General features: G+C 35.1%; 1 protein-coding gene across 1 annotated transcript in view; it reads left to right on the top strand.

The window, feature by feature from the left end:
- The window catches only part of LOC110030725, a 61,674-nt gene that overhangs the window by 13,466 nt on the left and 31,155 nt on the right, over nt 1–17,053 (top strand). The window contains exons 3-4 of the mRNA XM_020733610.1: nt 6,826–7,008; nt 7,075–7,334. Of these exons, the coding sequence (XP_020589269.1) occupies nt 6,826–7,008; nt 7,075–7,334 (443 nt within the window). The remainder of the gene's footprint in view (nt 1–6,825; nt 7,009–7,074; nt 7,335–17,053) is intronic.

The raw sequence follows: 17,053 nt of genomic DNA, 5'->3' as shown, positions 1-17,053 counted from the left end.
TATATATATATATATATATATACGTAAATTAAGAAGTCCTTTCGAAGCGGGTGACATGATTTCGATTCTGGCGACCGACAGCTTCTTACGGGCGACCCCCCAAACAATCTTTTCCTTTCTCTTTTTTGTGCCGACAGACACGTGTGGCGAGGGAAACCCAACATTTGGTTCCTTTGATCTCCTTCTTCCTCCGCTATCACCCTTAATTCTTTGCCTTGGTGACTTTGCTCTTTTCAGTGTGTGGTTTGGGCAACAATCCCACTGATTTTCATTTTCGATTTTTATGCGAACTTTTTTGGAGATTTTGCATTTCATTTGCTATGCTTGAAAGAAGGGATTTGGAACATTTTTTTATGCGATTCTATGTTTATGGTTTGGCTCGTGTTTCCTTAGATCCTATGAAAGGGGAGGTTCAGGATGCAATAAATCTCTTTCTTCTTGAAATTCATGCTATATGAGCTTATGAAGAATCATGAACACTTGTTGGGGGTTGTTTGGTTGCCAGTTTTAATCAGGATTTATGCTCAATCCTGCCAAACGACAAAAAAGATCATAGTAAATCTTGCTTCACAAACAGTTTCCAGGATTTAACTCCTTCAAGATTTTATAAATCCGGATTTACAAGATTTAAATCTAACTAAATCCTATTTGCAACCAGAAACCCCTTAATGTCATTTTGGTTTTATAGAAAGTACAAAAAAAAAAAAGATTTCAAAAGGCAGCAATATTATCAAATTTCATTATTGTCAAAATTGCTTTTTGGGTAGGTTGCGTGCATGAGAGAGTAAAAAAGATGCTATCTTTATTTTTTTTATGAAATTTTTGATGGCCGGTCAATATTTCCAAATGTCTTTATTTGTCAAAAACTACTATCTTTGGGCTGCTGCTAAAGGCTATCTCTGGTGTAAAAGTGGTGGTAATGTGTTGGTGGTAGGGTGTAAATGAGTCTGAGTCGATTTGAGCTCGAGCCACTCTCGGCTTGAGCTTGAGCTTGATTAATTTTATCAAGTTCAAGCTTGAGCTTAAGTCTACAAGCTTGAGACGGCTCATGAGCTCCCATGTTTATTATAAAAGTGAGAAAATGATATTAATTTAAGCTAACCTTATAATAAGATACCAAGTAAAGTGAACAATTAGGAGATAAATAAAAAGAAATCAGTGGTAGTGGTGGCGGTGTTGTGTTGGTGGTAATGCCGTGGTAGTGGTGTTGTTGTGTTAGTGGTAATTGTGTGGTGATCGTGATGTGAGGTGGTGATTGTGTGGTGGCGGTGGTAGTGTTGTGTTGGTGGTAATGGTGTGGTGGTGTTCTGTTGGTGGTAATTGTGTGATGGTGGTAGTTGTGTGGTGGTGGTGGTGTGTGGTGGCAATGTTGTGGTGGTGATAGTGGTGGTGTTGGTGATGTTTTGTTGGTGGTAATGGTGTGGTGGTGGTGATGTGTTGGTGTGTGTTTTCATAAGTTAAATTTTTTTATTGTTTGTTTATAAACATTTATGTCGTTTTGTTCTTTTAATGCTAGTCGTGATGGCTAAGACAACATAAATCAGTTCGCCTGCTTTGTGGGATAAAGGCGTAAAATTAATATTTTGCGATCTCTGTCTAAAAAAATATAAAATTGGAAAATAGACGTACCACTTATTTTAACAAGAAAGAGTGACATAATACTATAAAAAAATTCAAGGAAAACACTGGAAGAGAATATGTTATAATGTAATCGAAAAATAAAGGGATCGATTTAAAATGATTGGAGAAAAATAGAAAGAATTAAAGCGAACCATTGATGCTTAGGAAGAATAGTAGGCTGAGAGATTAGAGGTAAAAATTTATTAGACGTGTGATGTTTTCCATTTTTTTAATATCAATTTTATTTACATCGACATATTAAATTATCAGTTAATTTGTAGGGCATGCCAAATGCCAAAATGTTCAAGTTTAGTGGCATTAACCCTTAACTCTAAAAGAAGTTCGATGTAATATTTGGTGGAGTCGTGGCCACAGATGATCATGGTTGAGCACCAAGCGAGAGTGCACACCAACAGACATGTAGATGCCGAGCAAACTGTTTATTTAAGGTCTAATTTGTTTTAAATGAAGTTGAACCCACTAGTCGTTCCAAAGGTTCTAGAGTTGAGAAAAAAAAGATTATGTTGTTTTCATTAGAAGTCAGATTTCACAATTAGTTGCTTCATGCACCTATGAGCCTAACACATAATATGCAACTTATATTTTTGAAGTAATGAGAATACTAGAAGAAACTTCAGAAATTTACGGACATGCAGTTTCACTTATTTTCGATGAAATTGTTAAAAGATCTGACTAGGAGAGATTTCTTCATGTCGATGACACCTTATCGGAATATATGATTCTTATGTTATTTTTGGACTTCTTTATGTTTGATTGATATAGGTTTAGGACATTTTTTTAATGTACCAGTGCTATAATCTTTCATTACTTTTGGAAGTTTCATTATCATGATTTTTTTTGGGGTATTACTTGCTACTTCAATGTTATTTATATGTTTTAGCTATATCAACAATGAATGACATGATGCATAAAAGAAAAGTCATATTTGCATTATGCTTAATGTAATCAGTATTACAACTCATATATCGCTCGCACTCCTTGCATGACATCCATTTACATTGGCGACAAATAGGTTGAGGAGTTGCTTCTGGGTTATCCAATAAGATTTAACATGTTCCGTATAAAAATACCATATTTATTGATTTCTTAGAAAAACTGCACAAAAATCATAGACTTCATGACTCGTATTGGATGACTTCAAGAGATGTGTTAGCTATAACCTTATATTTCTTATCAGAAAATGAGCCTATAAGAGAAGCCATGAAGTGATTCCAACATTCATAATAAACAATTTATAGATATTTTTTAGGTTAGTTTGGATGCTCTAATCAATTTATCATAAAAAATTGTCATACCTAAAGACCCTACATTCCAAAACACCCCTGTAGAGATTTCTCAAGATGAATGTTATATGTCATATGTTAAGGTAGATTCTTGTGTTCATCTTTTTTAAAATGTACTTGTACATAATTCCATTATTTTACACAAATGAATTAGGATTGTATTGGAACAATTGATGAAACACATGTGAATGCACGTATGCCCAAGTCAAAAAATTGCATATTGGATGTTGTAGTTCACTAACACAATGTTATGACTGTATGACCAAATTTTTTTGAGTGTGTTGGTGAATGAGGCCAACCACACTGCACCTTTTGTGTAACTTCTATAACTCTCTTTTATACCTTTTAATTTTATTTTAATGCGAATTGCATGCCTTTACAAATGAGAAGACAATACGCATGATAGTCACAATTTTAAATTTACTACAGGAACTTAAAAATGCAAATTTTCAAAGCCATATCCAAGTTAGCTTGAATATGAATAAATGAATTAATACTTTCAGTACAATACTAATTACTATACTTATAACATATAAATGTTATTTGGTTGATACCAAATATTCGTTACAAAGAGAGTATCTCAAATCTTATCCTGATACACAAAATATCACATTTTTGATTTTAAAAGAACCAACAATGTAGCTCGAGGCAGAAAGAAGATATTTAACGAGAGATACTCATTCTTATATGGTGTTATTGAGAGGACATTTGGGGTTTGGAAAAAAAATATTTTTTAAGATATGCCCACATATCCTTTCAACAAACAAATTAATGTTGTGGTCGCTATAATGACTCTCCACAATTACATTCGTCGACATACTTCATGTAGTGATTTGGATTTCAATATTGCAAATGAAGATTAGCCATATGTTCTTACTGAAACATATGAATATTGCCTAGGGCATTCAATATCATAAGTTGAATGTGATTTACCCGAGTCCTATACCCAGGATGGGGAATGTGTTGAAGAGATGAAGTTGAGAGAACAAACTATAAATGCAGTAATTAATGAGTGAAAAATATTTTATGCCACTTTTTCTTTATTTATGTATAATGTCACTTGAAAATACTTAATTTTTATTATAATGACGCTTTATGTAATGATGTTCATCTGGGATCTCAATTTGATGCAAATTATTTTTCCATTCATCCTGCATGTATTTTTTTCTCTTATGGTGGCCTCCCAGGCAACAAGGGGTTTAACATATTTATATATTTGCATTTTTTTTTTATTTCGAGGTCTATGATGAGATATATGATCTTAGAGGTTCTTCAGAATGACTTATATGTTGCTTTGGATTTTGATATGTGGGCTTTTTTGGATGACATTTGTGGTGATATGCTTTAATATTACATGATTTAAAGACAACTAAGATACTTTTTTTTAAAGGTCTTCTGTCTTCTTGCAGTGAATAATTTTTTGTGGGTTAATCCTTTCTGCTCTGAAACCTCACAACTTTATAAAACTTTAATTGTGTGTTTCTATTACTCATCAGTTTACCTAATGTTGTGTCTAACTTTTTGTGGTTTGTGATTTTAAACTTTTAGAAAATATGAGTTTGAGGTCTTGCGGTGTCTCTATAGTCTTGTACTGTTACTATGGACCGTAGTATTCTCTACATACTTCATGGCAGAAGTATACCTATGAGAAAAAAATTTACAGGTGTCTAAGGAATAGAGCAGTGAATTTAGGTGGGCTGATCAATTTAACGATTCCAACTCAGATAATGTTCAGGCCTGGAGAATTTTTTTGGAGAAGGAATTATCTCGTGAAGTTGATCTTTTGTATTTCAAATTCAATATCATGACAATGTTAATTGTTATTTTAATAGTTTTAATTTTAACTTTGCTTGTTAGGTTACTCACTCTTTAGTGAGATATCAATTTTTAGTTGTAATATTAGAAGTTATGAATTTTATGGGGAATTTGAATCAAATTTTGGTTTTCATGCATATATACTACAACCTGATAATGTTGGAGTATATATGCATATATACTGCAACCTATTTTGGGGAAATTGATCTTCTGTATTTCAAATTTAATATCATGATAATATTATTATCGTTTTAATGGTTTTGCTTTTAAATTTATTTGTTTTGTTATTCAAAGTTTAATGAGATATCAACTTTTGGTTGTAATATTCGAACTAATGAGTTTCTTGGGGAAGTTTGAATCTAATTTCTGTTTTCATTCATATAAACTAAAACTCGGACTGGTTTTGTTATAAACAACACAACAATACATGGGTAGAAAGTTACAACTGTTGTACCTCTACACAAGACAAATAGATACACAACTTCCCTGCAACAACTTTTTGACAAAGCTGCTCCAAACTGATCCTATATTTATTCATTTAATCAAAGGATTTCTCTCTCTAGAAATTATTTGATGCACATACTTAAAAACTCCGCTGGTACGGGCGCTGAAAGCGTCCCTAGAGCGAGGTGCATAAAAAATGCTAGCCGGTTGGCCAGAAACCTCGCAAACCAGACTGCGGGAAAAATCGCGACTCGCGAAGTCGATCACTAGAATAAGCGGGATTGCCACCTTTTCTTTGGTGTTGCTCTTCTTATAGGAAGTTCTAATGGCTATTTTTCTAGATTCTTCTTGCCTCCCCACCCATTCCTTTTGTGTGGGAGTTTCGTTTTTTATTTCTTTCCTATTTTTCTCTGATGGGAGTCTATAAATTACAATTTTCTGTTTGTAAGGTTCAGTTTTTGGCTGTGTTTGTTTTCTGACTTCTTGTGTGGAGTCCTTTTCCTTTTAGCTAGGGTTGTATCCGACGATAGGTGGTGCTCCATCTTTATTATGCTCCGAGGTGGTGTTGTATCATTCCAATCTCCTCCTATCTTCTCCTTGTCCCCTTCGCCTACCTCTTCCCTAGCCGCCGATCACCCCCATCTTCCTCCACAGCTCTACCGCACCTCTACTCCCACCATAACCTGTTGTCCAACCATCCAACCCCCTCATTCCAGCACCCGCCCTCCTCCCTACAACCACCTAGGCTGCCCAACCCTCCAAATCATCTACCCAAATCCTGCCACCCTTCCCTACAACAACCCTTATTGTCCAGCTCACATACAACCCACCAAACACCGTTCCAACCTACCAAACAGCCACCTGACCGTCCCCGCCTTCCCCTACCACCTCGCCGACTCCACTACCGTTTATGGATCTCTTCCTACAACCATAACCGGTGATTAGTCTATTATTGTATTTTTTATTTCCGTTTGAGTCGTGTTGTAACCCTAATTTCAGTACTAATAAAATTTGTTGCCGTTAATTTCTTACCTAGTTCCGGTATCATTATTAAATATCTGAATTGAAATCTATGGAATCTGACAGGGGAGTGTGATTTGGCTACATTGTATTTCATAACTTATAATGTATTAATTGAAATCAAGGTACATCCTAATTCAATTAAAGAAATCACAATATTTCTAGATATTGTTCCAAGTACGGTTAACTGTGGTCACTTTTTTATTACTGTATGTCGTGAAATGTCTGATATTGTGTCAGAAGTATCTGGAAATATAAAAAATGTTTCATGTCTAGAAAGCCTTGGTTTTGGATGGGTCGGCTTGACATTTTTATTAGTTTTGGAATGTATTATAGTTTAGCCATCTATTATGTAGTTTTAACTTTCTTAATAATGTTACCATCCTCATTCTTGTCTAAGTCTCTTATTATAATTAGCAATGTGTTACCTAGTTTTTCTAGGTCTGTACCTTTGTTAAATCTTATTAAAGAGTTCATTTATTTCTTTTATTTTTTGTATCGTTTCTAGCAATAGATAACTTTCATCCCCATCTGGGGATAGTCTTTTATGCTAATCATTTTGATTTCTCTTTTTTGTTAAGTTAGCATTAAATTTACGTTTTTGAATTCCTTGATAGTGCAGTTGGAAGCATTGAAAGTACCAGAATATGTGACTCATCAAACCTTGGAGAAGGTTTACATCTTTACTCGAGCGTCCAAAATTCTCATCACGGATCTTTAATGAATACCAATAACAACTCTAAACCTGGTTCATGGAGAGCATGGAGTATTCAAAGGTCAGGAGATCCTCTGTCTAATTTTGAAGGTAGCTTTTCTCGGAAACAGTTGTCCTTTATCTGTTATGCTTTAAATGACTCCCTTTGATACGCAGCTGCTGAAATTGTTTTTGAGGAAGACCGAAGGGAATCAAACCTCAAGTTTGCTAGCCGCCATTTAATAGAAATGGAGAAGAAAAATGTATCAGGGGGTCAATTGGCGCCTGGAACAAGTAGTGGAAACAATTGCCCTTATGATAATGACCAGGGAAGTCTCAAAAGTGAAATTTCCGTAAATTTGCAGCACCTGGAATTACAGCTAACTTCTGCACTTCAATTACTTCAATTCAGGAGTAACGGTATTCATTCATACGAGGTACATTGTTTAATTCTTTTTTAGCTTTGTACAGTTAGGATCTCGTGATAATTAATGCTTTGAGCTTGGTATTTTTGTGGCATTCCCTATTTTTTATGGTTTTATCTGTGTTAAAACAAGGTATCGATTCAATCATATGAACCCAAAGTTTTTTTTTTAATTTTTATAGAGCCAAAATATTTTAACTAGATAAACAGGGCACATCAAAGGCATTTATCAAGAAATGTGATAGCAAAAAAAAAAAAAAACTTGCATTAGTTGTACAAAGATTGTCTAGGTCTTCTAGCTTGAAGATTGATGTTCATGGAAATTGGAAGTTGTCGATGCATATTATTATGATTTCTTTTCCTCATGGTATAAAAGTGATTTTTTTTATCCACTTGAGAATTGATACACTGAATGCTCCATTCAGAGTTAAAAATCTGTTGTGATAAATTATCATCGTTCTATTCACCAATGGGAGGAGGTCGAGGTAATTCAAGAACTTGCGAAGTAATCTTTATGATAATATCAACAAATTATGAAGTTATCACCACCAAAGGGCTATCCGGGATAAGAACATCAACCACTACACCTTGATGAGAATGTAAGCTTGTCACTATGTTTTGAGAACAAATTTAAACAGATGAGGTGGAAGCTTCCACCAAAGGGTTTGGTATGAGTTTCATGTGAGTGGTTTTGCAATTGAAATTGAGGATTTTTCAGCTTGGGATGAGCCTTAAAGTACTAAAAGATCATTTATGTCCAAAATATGGCAAGAAGGGCAGCGTGAAGGAATTTTTTTTGAACTCTATATTCTGTTAATATCTAAAAGACGGAGGCTAAATAATTTCTTTTTATGAATGTGACTTTTTTATTGCTTAGTTTTTTTTTAAATGTTGCTTCAGTTAAATCTTTCGGAAATGTTATCATATGGAAGAAAGTTTTTTACTATGAGAAATAAGCTTTTGAAAAGTGTGTTTAGCCTTTTGATTTTCGCTGGGCAGGTGCCAAAACACATCATTAAAAACCTACACTTGCTTACCAAATAGAAAATGCAAACAAATATACTCTGAATATGTATTTTTGCTGAAAGGTCCTGAAATGCACTTAATAGCAATACATTATCATTAGATTCAAATGTTTGTGTGCAGAAGGTTTGTCCATTGTTTGATTCCTTTCTTATGTAGTTATAGTATGCTGATTCTTTATTTTTGTACCTAGTTGCTTCATTTTCATATCCTCTCTATGTTATATTCTATATTTTATATTTCATGATTACTCTAAGGATGCAATTTTTACCTCTAGGTTTGTTATTTTTTATTAAAGTAGTTTTTATCACAATCTTCAAATTTGTGAGCAAAAGTTGCTTCTATAATTATTCAACAATCCGTGGACAATAATCTAGCAATCTATAGATAGCAAGTTTTTCATCTACAATACTCCAACAATTTATGGACATCATTCCTTTCTAGGGAGATCTAATGATTAAGAAAAATAATTCTTGTTCCCCTTTTTGTAGTCTTTTTATTTCATGTGATTAAATTTTGACTTTAAAATTGTAGACAAATTTATTGATTTCTTTCTTTCTATTTTTTAATTGTTTCTCCGCCTACTTATGCAGAATTTTTTATCTTTTCAGGAAAAACAATAGGATTAAATTCAGTCATAAAAGCTTTTATTTTTCCCTGTACTTCTCAATTTAATTTTCTATCTTTAGAGAAATTAATGGTTTACTCTTTTTGAGTCTGATAGGCCCTTTAACATGGAGTCTCTCCAAGTCAACAATTCTAATGTTGAAAATCAATCTCAATATTAGAAATCCAAATCTAAGATATGAAAAATTCGTGGTGCAATATTTGGCTGAAAAATGCCAAAGCGAAAATAGCAATACAGACAAATTGCTGCTGCCCTCACCTTCCTATTTTACCCATATGGACAACAAATTAAAAATAATTAGCTATTCTACCAACATAAGCTTATAGTAAAACATCTGTATAGTTAGCTAGGTTGTTCAAAAAGATTATTTCGATATGCTCTCATTACAAATAGGAAAATTATAATTTGGATAGTAGAATTGAAGTGCTAGATCATAGGAGACAACAATGCCATCTAAAATTATATCTCTTTCCATTAAAATTATAATGTCTGGGTTACAGATGAGCCACTTTTAGAAATGGTCAGAGTTAAGTTATTCATTCTTTTTAAAATTGTAGCCCTTGCCATAAAATTGACGTTGCGCCGGATGAAACATGAATCACGGGAAGGATGCATGAGTGGTTACAGCTAATAAACAGATGGATAAACTAAAAATATTTACTGTTTGGAAGACAATTATGATTGTGATATAATAGAATACAAAAGAGAGAGTAGAACTGATTGTTGGCTTCAAGACTTATGCAAGCAAAAATGAGGGAGAAGATTGCGATCATAAGATGCTAAGCTAGTTGCCAATGAATTGACAATGAATCTGATCTTATTTAAATATATTTAATTAAAATAAAAAAGTATCAGATTAAATTGAAATATCAAATTAAATTGAATTCAAATCTGCTTTTCACATGCTTGTTATGCTCTAGTTTTATTTTCAACTAATCATCGTTAATTGATGGGATAAACTGAATGAAGACTGCATGCATATCTTCAAATTGTTGGAACACTTTTTTTTCTTTTTGCCATGGCTATGTTTGAATATACTAACATTTTAGTTCATTGATTCAATTTATTGGTGTTTATACCATTATTTAGTAAATAACTTGATTAGTATATAGTCATTCCGTATGGTAGGAGTAAAGTTAGCTTTTCTTGCGATATTGTTCAACAAACGATGGGGTACTATAACTCGTAAGTAGCAACCAAGGCAGAACATTCTACGAAGTGTCTATTCCTTAACTCATCAAGAGCTGAATAACTTGTTGTTACTAATGTTGATGCTGGTAGAGTTTAAAGAGTGATTTGTCATTGGGATGTCATGTTAGTTATCTGTTGAGTGTTATTCTGTATTTTCATTTTAGAAGTCGAGTGTTATGCTAGCTATATTATTATGATTCAGATGTTTGGGGATTATTCAGTTGAATAACATGGTGTCAACTGTTGAATTTATCATATATGCTTTAGTTAACAAGAAATAGACTTTTGTCATCGCTGTTTCATCTGCATAATAATTAGTTGATTTGAAGTTTATAAATTTTGAGGACGAAAATTGTTATATTGGCACCTAGATTAAGGACAAATTTGTCTTTTGTACACTTTTGGGAAATTGAGTCTTTTATTATTTTTATTGTTGGGTATAAACAGACTTGTTATATCTAGGGTTAGGGTTATGCATGAGATTGAATTGTGAGTCTTAGATTTATGGTTTGAGAGAGACTTTCTACCTCTCAAATTGTAGGAATTGGGAGAGATCGCCTACCTCTCGAATTGTAGGTGTTTATTTTTATATTCTTGTTGAGTTGTTTGAATTATTGAAGAAAAATTGTGTTTTTCCTAATTTTTGTGAAAAAGTATGCCGATTTTAATGTCGGATTGTATCAAATTGGTATCGGAGCAAGATTTATGGGAAACATCGCTCAAGATCGTTACACGAAGAAGGCAACGAAGACATCTCAGCAGGAGATGGCGTGATAGTTGTGATTTAATTTATCTGGGTTGCAATGTGGGGAAGGATCGCAACATGCAGACGATTTTGTGGCTTCACTTAGCGAAATAGTCGTGATTGGAGCTAATTGGGAATAATCACGACATACCTTGATCCAAAAATCACCTCTTTCCGCTCCATACTCACACGAAACATTTGCCATTAGGGCTACTACTATGAGATTGCGGCTCACATTGACGAGCCGTAGCTTTTCTCCTTCTGATCTGACCTCGAGATGCAGTCATGACCAAGCTAGCTGCGAAGCAACTACGGGATCGTGGCATTCAGAGACTCGAAATTCCCTTTTTTCTCTTTTTCTCGTGTTGTCTGCCCTATACAGTTGCCATCAGAGCTACCTGGGAAGGCAACAATTGGAAAGCGACATACAAAGACGCGAAACTCCCAACTTTCTCTTGTTACGTTCTGTAACTCCCATCTTTCTCTTATTCCAGCTCTTCTCGCTCGGAACAATCACGATTCTCAACTAGTTGGGGAGACGAGGCCGCAACCACCATGCAGTCACGATTGAAGCTACTTGAGAAGCTACAATCAGATTGGAATGATCTTGGATCACTGACTTGCTGAACAGTCACTCGATTTATCTCATCTGGAAGTATACGACGAATTTCAACGTAGAATAATTCAATTTTTTGATAAAAAAATCTGAGAGGAATGACAATTAAGAAAATAGATGATTTAAAGAAGAAATTAAGGAGGTGATCAAACAAATCAAATCTGGGATGAAAAAATGTTTGCCACCATAGAGGATAGTTTTTTTTCTATGAAGAATCGAATGGAGGACTGATTTGAGAGCATGAGGGAAATTCAAGAGATGATAAAGAGTAGAACTGAGTGTTGGGCAGACCGGGCTTATTAGAGCTTTGATTAGTTAAAGCGGGTTCGGGCTGGGCTTGAGCCCAGATTCTATTTATAATTTCATAGCCAGGTCTGCCCACTAAATAGGTCATGCCGGCCCGCAGACCTCCATGGGCTTTAAAAGAAAAGTGATTTTTTATACCAAAAAATAAATAAATAATAAAATCTTTTAACATTTTCTCTCAAATCTTGTTGTTGATTTAAAATATTAAAAAATTATGTAATGTGAACGTTTGAAACATGAAAGGATGTCCGACAAAAAATTTTAATTGATTTTATATATAAGAATTTTTCTTATACGTTTGAGTGAATTTAATAGCAAGTGTATACATATGAAATATGTAAGATTTTAAATTGAGAACATCTCTATATGCAAATACAAATGAGTTGAGCAAAATACCGCAAAAAAAAATACAAATAAAACTCATCAATTTTTATTTAATTACATATCTAGCACCTGAACTTCAATTTTTACATATTTGCCATTTTATATATGCAAGAAAGTTGTATTTCTATTTAAAAAATGATTAAAATTAATAATTTTTATGTGATATAAATATTTATTTGTTATTAATATAAAAGATAAAATTTATAGCTAGATATATAAGAGATAGGATGTGAAAATTAATCATCTCAAAAGCTTGCAATCGTGAAATATATTTATGAGACCGATCAATGGGCGGGTCAGACTCATTTGAGCCTTGACTAAGTCAAAGTAGGCTCGAGCCAGGTGGAGCCGCACAAAATTTTAATTTTTCATAGCCAAGCCTGCCCCTTCGAAGCGGGCTTATGAAGAGCCCATCTGGCCGCTTGCCCAATGCCTAGGTCTAATAAAGATGCTCATTGAGATGCAATCCATGACCCCGTCGATGACTCACTTTGAAAAATCTAAAGGAAAAGAGATCGAACGTGAGGAATATGAATAAAACATCCACCATCACGAACTGCCTCCAAGGGCTCCAAGTGGGGGTGGATTAGAGATTTTTAATGGAGGCTGTTGGGCCAAAATATGGAGAAGAGATTATGCAAGAGGTATAGAGGAGCACAGAGAAGAAATGAGAGAAGCATGGATGAGATATGACTACAATCGAAGAAGAGAGTTTTATTTTCGTTACATGGGTGAAACAACAGATGAAGTGGAAGTTGGGATGGAGATGTTAGAATTAGGAAATTGAAGATGCCGATCTTTGAGGGGGAAGATGCACATTGGTGGGTGTATCCGACGGAGTGATACTTCGCGGTTAATGGGCTAGATGGATAGGAGAATCTCATAACTGTAGGGTTATGCTTGGAAGGAAAAGCTCTAGGCTGGTTTCAATAGAGGGAGGCTAGAAATCCAATCCATTCGTGGGAGGAATTCAATGATTATTTTATGGAACGTTTCCGAGCAATTTAGAAAAGAGAACTACACGAACAATTCTATGCTTTGACTTAGGAGGGGATTATCATTGAATATAGGGAGAGATTTAAGCTATTGTCGGGATGGCTGAGGGAATTTTTGAAGCAGGACTGAGAGAAATTTCATGAAGGGCCTAAAACCCAATATATGGGCATCGCTTCAACAATTGAGACTGCGAGGATTGAGGGAGACAATGGAGCTAGCTTAGATGGTAGAGGGCAAGAATCAAATGAAAAAGGCTAGCATGAGCAATATAGATACGTTGTACCGAACTGCTACAACCATGATGATACCAAAAGCTCAAACAGTGGAAGTCCAGGGGGAGGCTGCATGGGCCACAACCGGGAGCGACACTGAAACGTCTTATAGAGACAAATTTGGGAGAAGTGAGTCAAGAGTATGTTTTCGGTGTGATGAGAAGTATATCCCAAAACACCGTTGCAAGGATTGAAAATTACAAGTTCTCATAGTGCACGATGAGAAGGTAGAGAATGACGAAATAGAGAGAGCTATGGGGGATGAGGAACACTAACTTTTCCCCACCCTGAAGACAAGGTATCATGGGGGGAGTGTTGTTACGTTGGCGCCTAACCTAAGAGCAAATTTGTCTTTTGTACACCTTAGGGCAATTTAATTTTTTATTACTATTATTGTTGGGTATAAATATGTTTGTTATGTCTACGATTAGGGTTATGCATGAGATTGAATTGTGAGTTTTAGGTTTAGAGTTTGAGAGAGATTTCCTAACTCTCAAATTATGGGAATTGGGAGAGATCGCCTACCTCTTGAATTGTAGGTGTTTATCTTTGTATTCTTGTTACTTATTTGAATTATTAAAGAAAAATTGTGTTTACCCTAATTTTTTTTTGAAAAAGCATGCCGATTTTGATGTCAGATCATATTATAAATTTCATACGGGATGATTGTAATAATCAGTTTTATCTTGAGGAGTTCCAACAAACTTCCGGATTAATTTTTAGCAAGGATAAATGTAATCTTTACTTCGGCAAGAATGTTAATCGATCTGTTGCTTCTTGGGCTTTCTCCTTCACTGGGTGTCACTCATCTACTCTTCCTTTCCAGTATCTTGGTGTTTATTTGTTAAGAGGTCGTCAGAAGCAAATTCAATATGATGATGTTGTTGTTGCGAAAATCAAATCCAAAATTAAGGATTAGAGAAATATTTTTCTATTCAATGGTGGCCGCCTCATTTTGCTCAAAAGTGTCTTAATCAGCATTGCTATGTATGCATTGCAAATTCTTAATCTTAAGAAGAATACTCAGCTCACATTAGAGAGGATCTTTAATTGTTTTCCTTGGTCTGGAAGTCAGTCAAGGAAGCATTGGTCTTCTTTTAATAAAATTTGTATGCCTATGAAGGCTGGTGGTTTGGGGATTAAAAGTCTTAATCAAATCTCTGAGATTAACATGTATAAGTTGTGGTTTAAATTTCGTTCGAAAGACTCCTTATGGGCCAATTTTTTGTATCACAAATATTGTTCTCATCATCACCCGACATTGGTTCAATGGAAAGTGGGCGATTCTAAGATTTGGAAAGCAATTATTAAGGCTAGAGAGACAACTTCAAAATTTATGTTTTGGGATATCGGTGAGGGCCAAATCTCGGCCTGGCATGACCAGTGGGGTCAGGGAGATTTTAAATCTCCCGTTACAGCACGAGTTTTCGAATGATCTGATTCTCTCTGATTTGTGGCTTAATGATAATTGGATGTCAATAAATTAAACTATGTTTTTGGTGCGCAAGCTACTAAAATATCTATAATTACTCTGAAGCCTACCACCAAGGATCGTCCTCTGTGGAAAGCTATTGGATCCTTATCTCCCACTAAAATGCTTTATACTAACCTTTATCAGAATACTGATTGGAGATGGGGCAAGTTATTTGAAACAGGCTTATTTCTCTATCCTTCTCGTTCTTCGTATGGAGGTTCTTTCTCCAAATGCTTCCTCTGGATGATATTTTGAAATGAAGCTTAAAGGATTGAAATTGACATCCCAATGCTATTTATGTAAAAGAGATTCTGAATCGGTTACACACATTTTCTTTCTTTGTCCATTTGCTGCTAATACTTGGAACATTTTGGGCAACCATTTTGCTATCAAATGGTTGAACTCTCATCGATTGCTGATTTTCTTAAGGTTTGGAGGGATGCAGCTCAGGTGGATAAGAAGTTGTTTTGGTTTCCCCTTATGCCTCTTTGGTTCATATGGGCGGCGAGAAATGATGCTAAATATGGCAATACTATGTCTGCTCCTTCTATTACCGCTTCTAACATTATAGCCCATTTCCATCGATCTTGTCGTGTTCTTTGCTTACCTGGTAATGCTGATCGGTCTGGGTGGGGTATGAAGGCCATCTTCTTTAGATGGCAACCCCAACTTTGGATTGGGTCAAGTTCAATTTTGATTGTAGCTGGATTCCCAATGCGGCTGGTGTGGGTGGGGTTCTACGGAACCATTCCGGGCATTGTTTATTTTTCTTTGCTTTTCCTATTTTGGCCTTCTCTCTCGTTGAGGCTGAATGTTGGACTTTTCTGTTGACTTTACAAGTTGTTACTCGCCTCAAATTATATAACATAATTTTGGAGACGGACTCTCAAATCCTTATTGATGTGTTCGATAAGGTTTCTAAGCCTTGGTGGGATTTGATTCCCACTATGAATGAAGTGTGGGATATTATACAAAGATACAACTTGAATATATAATTGTCTTGCATCCATAAAGAAGACAACTCTCCTGCGAATTGGTTAGCCCGTATGGGCAAGGAAGCTAATGAGCTTGTAAGTGAGATCTCTCCCTTTCAGCAGCTCTATATTCTTCTTACAGGGGACTTGCTTGAAACTCCATTTATCAGAATTTAGTTGGGTTTTTTATGCTTTATTTGGTTCGGCTGGGTTTTTTTTTTGCTTTAGGCTATATGGATTTTGTGTTTTCAAACCTTGGCTTTTGATAGTTTGTTTGAGACTTGCTCTCTTATGTCTCTTTTTTGTTTGGTTGGGTGGGCTTTGCTGCGGTTTGCCACTCTTTCGACTGCTATCTCTTTTCGGTTTGGACATCAGGTTGGGTGGAGTTTGATACTGTGTATGTGGTATGCCACTGCTTTTCTCCTATCTCTTTTCGGTTTGGACATCAGGTTCTAGTTTGATTTTGAGGCTTCAGCTTCGGCTGGGGCTTCCTGCTATAGAAATTTTGGTTTTCTGCTCCTTTCTGGGCAGGCTAAGGGTGTGTGGGTGTTATTTCAGCACTGTTTTACCTGCTCTCTCGTTTTGGTGGTCTTTCTGCATGACTCTATTGCAAGTTATGATCATATGCATTCTTGTCGGATTGTCTCGTACCGTCTCGTGTTTGTTTTATGCAGGATATTTTGTTTGGGAAGATTGCAAGTTTCTGAATATCTCCGGGGGATGATTGATTGTTTTATCTTCTTTCAAGCACAGTCGTACGGTCTTTGCTTCTCCTTTTGCTTTCCACGACGGCTGATTATTTTGGTGCACCTGTGTACATGTCAACTTTGGGTATATTATTTTGTTTCGTATACTTTTTGGGATAAATGTATTTTTGGGTATACTGTACCTTTTGCTCTTTTTCTTTTTCTTTGTATGGAGTTGTATTGTGGAAAGTGGAACCCCAAGAACCTTATTATTTTTTCTTTTTGCTTTAGTTGGGGATCCACTTTCCCTATCGTATTTTGTAACTTCTCTTTTAATTAACGCGTAGAGAGCCATGAGATGTTCTTTTATTTAATATATATATATATATATATATATATATATAATTTATATTATAATGATGTTTACAACACATGTG

This window comes from Phalaenopsis equestris, unplaced genomic scaffold, assembly GCF_001263595.1.
Source record: "Phalaenopsis equestris unplaced genomic scaffold, ASM126359v1 Scaffold000755, whole genome shotgun sequence".
NCBI classification, from domain to species: Eukaryota; Viridiplantae; Streptophyta; class Magnoliopsida; order Asparagales; family Orchidaceae; genus Phalaenopsis; species Phalaenopsis equestris.
This window is presented reverse-complemented; position numbering and strand designations above follow the sequence as displayed.